This window comes from Cynara cardunculus, assembly GCF_001531365.2.
Source record: "Cynara cardunculus var. scolymus isolate 2C chromosome LG 1, CcrdV1, whole genome shotgun sequence".
Classification (NCBI taxonomy): domain Eukaryota; kingdom Viridiplantae; phylum Streptophyta; class Magnoliopsida; order Asterales; family Asteraceae; genus Cynara; species Cynara cardunculus.
The window spans coordinates 13,679,044-13,685,644 of NC_037528.1; the positions used below are offsets into that span (position 1 = coordinate 13,679,044).

At 30.3% G+C, this 6,601-nt stretch overlaps 1 protein-coding gene and 1 non-coding gene across 2 annotated transcripts; one reads left to right on the forward strand and one right to left on the reverse strand.

Moving 5' to 3' along the window:
- Positions 1-732: 732 nt before the first annotated feature.
- On the reverse strand, positions 733-804 carry TRNAD-GUC. Its single transcript has one exon. It is a non-coding gene; the product is annotated as a tRNA-Asp (tRNA).
- Positions 805-3,224: 2,420 nt separating this feature from the next.
- Positions 3,225-4,537, forward strand: LOC112500495 (UPF0496 protein 1-like). Its single transcript, XM_025103993.1, has one exon. The coding sequence runs from the start codon at positions 3,225-3,227 to the stop codon at positions 4,350-4,352; it is 1,128 nt and encodes a 375-aa protein (XP_024959761.1). The 3' UTR covers positions 4,353-4,537.
- Positions 4,538-6,601: the final 2,064 nt, after the last annotated feature.

A 6,601-nucleotide genomic window follows, 5' to 3' on the forward strand; every position in this document is an offset into this window, starting at 1 on the left:
ACATAACACAATGGATCATTGGAATCCACTGTCTACAAGCAATTAGTAATCACAATACTCAAATTCATACACATTCAATGAGGGTTAAACTAAACACATACCGTTAAGAGAGAGACATTCTTAGTCATCAAAATGTATTGTTGGTAAGCATTTAAACCTATCAAGTGTTTGTTGGATAAGAGTCATCACCCTCACTTACTAGGTGAAATTCTCGATTTTTTCCTTTCCTCTTACCGTCTAAGATTTTCGGTTTTCGTTATGTTCACCTGGGAAGATAATTGAACCAGTAAGTGTTTAGTAAATAAACCCTAGGAAATAGATTTCTATTTCATAAATTCTTTGATTGAGGAAAGCATGAAGGCTATAATTAGTTGTGGTGACTTTGCCCAAATGTAAGACCTGAGGTCGTTCCCAGGTTTTCTGCTAGTATCAGGCCATCAGCCGTTGAATGGGTCAAAAAAATGCCTACATACATTGATGTTTTATTAGGCGGGTTTTGTGTATGGTTGGTTAGAGTTGTCGGTAATCAATTTTTTACTCAAATGTTATTGGTTTTCTTAGTTTGAACATAATAAAAAAATACGCCACAAAAAGCAATTAGAAACAAAAATAGGGAAAAATAAAATGATAATTTATATCATTGATAAACCAAAATTGTGAAATCAAATAAAAAAAAAAAAAGCCACCGTTGAAGCCGATTTTTGAAAGAAATCCAAAAAATTAAAATAAAATCGCCGTTGCCGGGGATCGAACCCGGGTCACCCGCGTGACAGGCGGGAATACTTACCACTATACTACAACGACCAATTTTGTTATTCAAACGTATTTTCTTAATCAAATAATTACACATTTAAAACGTCCAATAATTTCCCCAAGACTCGTCATCGATTATTTTCATTAAAAAATAATTGAGTGTACATATAATATTTATTTTTCTTTTTAAAAAACAAAACTTTATGTTAACGAGTATTTAGAGGACATACATTGTTCATAAAATAAGTAGGAAAAATTAACGTATTGAAGTACAAGATGAGATAATCGAGATGTCTGTGTTAACTGGTGATAGCAAAAAACCGGTTCCGGGTCGGGCCGGACCTAGTTGGTCACAAGCTTTCTCATAACCGGCCATAACCGGTCCCGACGTAACCTGTCTCAGTCGAAAATGGTAGGACCGGTCAAGGTACTTCATAACCGGTTATGGGCCGCCGGTCCCGGTCCTAACCAGTCCCAACCGGTCCCGGTATTAAAAAATAAGATTTTTTAAATTTTTTAATAATATATATTTTTAATATATTATAAAATTTACAATTGGGTCACTCAAATACATTTTAAAAATGTGTTTTAATATAATTAAAATTACATTGTCTTATAAAAATACATTTATTTATAAAATTACTAGTTGAAGTTCTACTGGTTTTATAAGATAAGATTTAACGATGATATATGTTACATTTGGTCTTTACATATTAATACAATTTGAATAAATAAGAGTTATGGTTCCAATTACAGACTATCGATGAAAAAAATTGTATGACATTTTAAAATCCAATATATTTAAAATCTAACATATTTAAACGACTACACAAATGTGTTCGATTTACACCAAGAGCAAAGAACCAAGAAACTTGAGTTTTAAGATAAACATTCAAAACCAATAAAAAAAACTACAAATTTGACAGATCATAAACCATGAAAATACCAAAAAAGATGGGTTTCATAATGAAATTTCAACTGCTTACCATCTTTCTTGTCCAAAAACCCAGATTAAGGTTGAATTAATACATGTATATATATATATATTTCAAAAAAACCCAATAACATATTATAAGTGCAATTTGGACAGTCTAACCCCAAAATATATAATATATATATAAATAAATAACTATAAAAGTATAAATCGTAAATATTAAAAATATTTTTTCACAGTATATATAATATATAATAATATAATTAAGTMAAAAACTATTCAATATTGGACTCATTTYGAAGKTATTAACGAGACGATTATAATRGTKTAACTTRTTAAAATAAAAATRTATTTTTTAAACATKTTTTAATTRATATACGATTATGTATGTTAATTTGATAAAAGTTTAAAATGAAACATTTAAAAGTAAAGAACGTAAAGTAAATTAATTAACTAATTATAGGGGTATAAAATGTAAATTTAAAATTATAATTTAAAAAAAAAATCGGTTGTGAGAGGGTGAGTGTATATGAGGAGGTGAGTGTATGTGAGGAGAGGAGGGGGTGAAAAAGTGAAAAAGTGACATAAGGGTAGTATAAAAGGTATTTGGTCATTTAATATTTTAAAACTTTAAGACTTTTGCTAAATTTGCTTAATAAGATAGTATATATTTGAACTTTCGGGCCGAGCCGGTCCCGGTCCCACGAAACTACCAAAAACCCCAACCGGTCCCCATTTTCGGTCCCATAACCGGTCCTTACCGGTCCCAGACCGGGCCGATTTGGCCATCACTAGTGTTAACACATGAGCAACTTCGTTAACTTATAACTTGATGAAACAAATTAAATAAAAATCATGTCAAAACAATATTTTATTGAACATTATAATTGGATAGTTTAATGATATATAAAGAATACATCATCTTCTTGATTGGACATCCCGGCCTGTAAAGAAGATTTGCACGAGTCACATCTATCCACAAACCGAAACGGTCCAAAAAAATAATTTATCGATCAGACATCCTCCTATAAAATCCTCATGGAAAGTTCTTTGTCAATTCCGCTTGATTCGAGTCGGGTACAATGATAGTTTTTCGTCCCTTTGGTTTATTAACAATTTCAATTCTTGTCTTTATGGTTTAGACATTGCAATTTTCATCTATATAGTATCTAAATCATTGATAGTTTCCTCCTTATGATTTTATAATTTATTGTTGTTTCATTTCTTGTATTTTACAAATTTTTACTATTATAGCTCCTTGGGTAAAAAATCAATTCAGGAACGAAAATAACAATAAACTATAAACCATATAAATAAAAATTGCAATTTTTAAAACATAAGGATGAAAATATAAATTTTTAATAAATCATAGGGACTAAAAATGTAATTTACTCTGGTATAGATTTTATTGCAAAAAAGGTATATTTTTGGTCGGGTGTAGTCAAAACACAATTCCATAGATTTGCTCCTTCCTTTATCTTTACAGATCCATCTTCAACCTGGTTTCAAGGTTTTTGGGGCGAAAACCCTGAATCGGATGGGCTGTTTCTTTAGCACAAATTCAACCAACAAGCCAACATCATCACCATCAATGTCGAATTCGGAGCTCAACCCAGATCTAACGTCCTACCAAGAGGCTTGTCGATCGGATCCGGAGCTTCAGTCCTTCGATTCAACCCTCCAAGACCGAACTACCAGAGTCATCAACACCCTCGCCGTCGGCGTCGAGGTCCGTTCCCTTTCCCTTGACTCCCTCCGTCAAGTCACCGGAAGTTTACTCGATATGAATCAAGAAGTAGTTAAGGTCATACTCGAATGCAAAAAAGACATTTGGGACAATGACCAATTATTTTCCTTGGTTGAAGATTACTTCGAAATCAGCTCACAAACCCTAGATTTCTGCACATCGCTTGAGAATTGCTTGAAAAATGCTCGATCTAGTTTATCATTTCTCCAAATTGCAATCAAACGATACGATGCAGATGCTAATCATATCAACAGCCTTGAGCAATTCAAAGAATTCAGAGCTTTAGACAGTCCATTTTCAAACGAGTTCTTCGAATTGTTCCAGTCTGTTTACAAGAAGCAACTCACAATGTTAAAGAAACTGCAAATCCAAAAAGGTAAAGTTGATAACAAGTTGAAATCAATAAAGACATGGAGAAGATTAAGCAATGTGATATTCGTGACCACATTTAGCACAGTCTTGATTTGCTCGGTGGTGGCGGCAGCCGTGACTGCTCCACCGCTGGTAACCGCACTGGCGGCAGCAATGGCAGTGCCATTAGGATCAATGGGGAAGTGGGTAAACTCATTATGGAAGAAGTATGAAAAGGAATTCAGAGATCAGAGGGAGATGATGAGTGCAATGCAGATAGGGAATTACATTGTGATCAAAGATTTGGACAACATCAAAGCTCTTGTTGACAAATTGGGAACTGAGATGGAGAATATGTTGCAGAATGCGGAATTTGCGATCAGGGAAGAGGAGGAGGAGGCGGTGGGGATGGTGGTGGATGAGATGAAGAACACGATGAAGGAATTTGCAAGAACAATGGAGGAATTGAGTGATCATTCAGATAAGTGTAGAAGGGATATAAGGAGAGCAAGAACAGTGGTTCTGCAGAGGATCATCAAGCATCCTAGTAGTAGTGAGTCACTTTAGCTGTAACTGTAAGTTAACCCATGAACAGTAACCGTGTTTAGGAAGGATGAGAAGAGAACATAGACAAAGAAAGTTGTTTGTTTAATTATTTTTATTTAAGCAATGTTCGTTAAGTTGTCATATGCCCCTTTACACAAGGGTTATTTGGGAAGTGCTATGGGCACCGGTTAACATGGGTGTTGAATGTTTGGGATTTGTGATATCTTTGAAATTTATAAAACATCAAATCGATTTAATAATATATTATATTTAATTATTATTAGTATTTAATACATACATATATAATTATATATATATATATTCTTTATGTATACTTTACATATATTATATAATATTTTTTATTTATATTATTATTATAATTTATTATCTTCACTTATATTATATTATATATATATATATAGAGAGAGAGAGAGAGATAGGTGGACAACCTTTTACATTTGTATAATCAATACAACTCAATCTTAATCGTCCATTTAATTTGATGAATATGTAATTTCATAGAAGTTTTGATTGTTTTTTAATATAAAGTATTGATCATAATTAATGAACCTTATTCATTTTCTATAAATATTTAAATTATAATAAATGAACTCTCATAATTTTCATAATTATTTCAATTTATTGGGTTGCATTGATTGTACAAATGTGATTAGTTGCATTTGAAACAATCTCTCTCTCTCTCTCTCTCTCTCTCTCTATATATATATATATATATATATATATATGAGCGATCAAATGAAAATCGTCCTCATTTGTGTAAACCATGTAAACCAACCTTATTCATGCATTTTCTTGATCGATGGTCAAGATTAGTTTAAGTTATATTAGGAAATTAATAAAAAATAAAAAAATATTTTATAATCCCAAAAAAGGCAAAATGGTAACTTTGATAGTGGTAATATTAATGACAACCATATCATGTATATCGTAATATTAATGAAACAAAATCATTTGTAAAATAATATATTAATTTTATGTTCAAATATTATAAAAAAATAACATCTATCATTAAAATAGATCAACAGTAAAAATAAAACACTATAATTAATTTAATATAATGAAACCTTTTGAATAAAAAAAAATTACTACTACATTTCATGAATGAAATGGTTTCACGGTTTCATCAATACACAAATCAACGTAATGCTAGATGAGACATTTGTCATTTTCAAGTTTTCGGTAGATGGATCCGTTTTAATCTAATTATGAAATGGTTTCACTGTTTGCTAATTAAACAACATGTTCTTAACAATTATGAAATGGTTTCTCTGTCGTTATGCACCTATTTCATAGAAATGGTTTCACAGTTGTATGACCAAAATGGTTTCACGGTTTCATCAATACAATAATCAACATAATGCCTGATGAGACATTTGTCATTTCATGTTATTGGTAGATGAATCCGTTTCATTGTAATAATGAAATTGTTTCACTGTTTCCTAATTACACAACATTTTCTTATCAATTATAAAATTGTTTCACTTTCTTCATGCATCCATTTCATCATTCAATTTCTTCAAATACGAACACGTTTAATAGAGTCAATGCATTTACCATTACATGCTTTGTTAACCATTAAGTGAACAAAATCATCCAAAAAAAATAAAACAAAATGAAACAATTTCATCAATAATTGTTGATAAGAAAACAGGATTATGCAAGAATATTATATTATGCAATCAGTTCATCCCCAAAAGTTTCATAAAACAAACTCCTCAATGAACGTTTTCATGAACAAATCTAACATGAATATGTATCACAACTGATTGTATTTTTACCGGTTCATCAATTTTTGTTTGGATCTGTTACTGATTTCGTGGATTAATGGATATAATAATTTTCGATTTTCATATTATTACCACTAATAAACCGAGAAACCAAATAACTATGTTCAATTTATAAAATTCTAATTTAATTATTATAATTTATAAAATTTTCTTTATTATGTTACCTTAATTAAAATTTATTAATAATTTCCATATTTAATAGAAAACAATGTAAATGACAATTCTACTCTTAATAATTATTTAATTAAGTAAAAAAGAATTTTTTCTATTGGTCGAAATTAGTTTACACAGTTTTTAAGTATTAGACGGTTTTCATTTGATCCTCTCTCTCTCTCTCTCTCTCTCTATATATATATATATATATATATATATTAGCATTAAATTCTTATTGTAATTATTTTAAAAACTTAAAATAGTTTAATTCAAAAAGTTACTTTTTATAATTAATTAGTTATTTTAATT

Coding starts and splice junctions, on each gene's coding strand:
- LOC112500495 (XM_025103993.1), top strand. CDS start 3,225: ATGGGCTGTTTCTTTAGCACAAATTCAACCAACAAGCCAACATCATCA.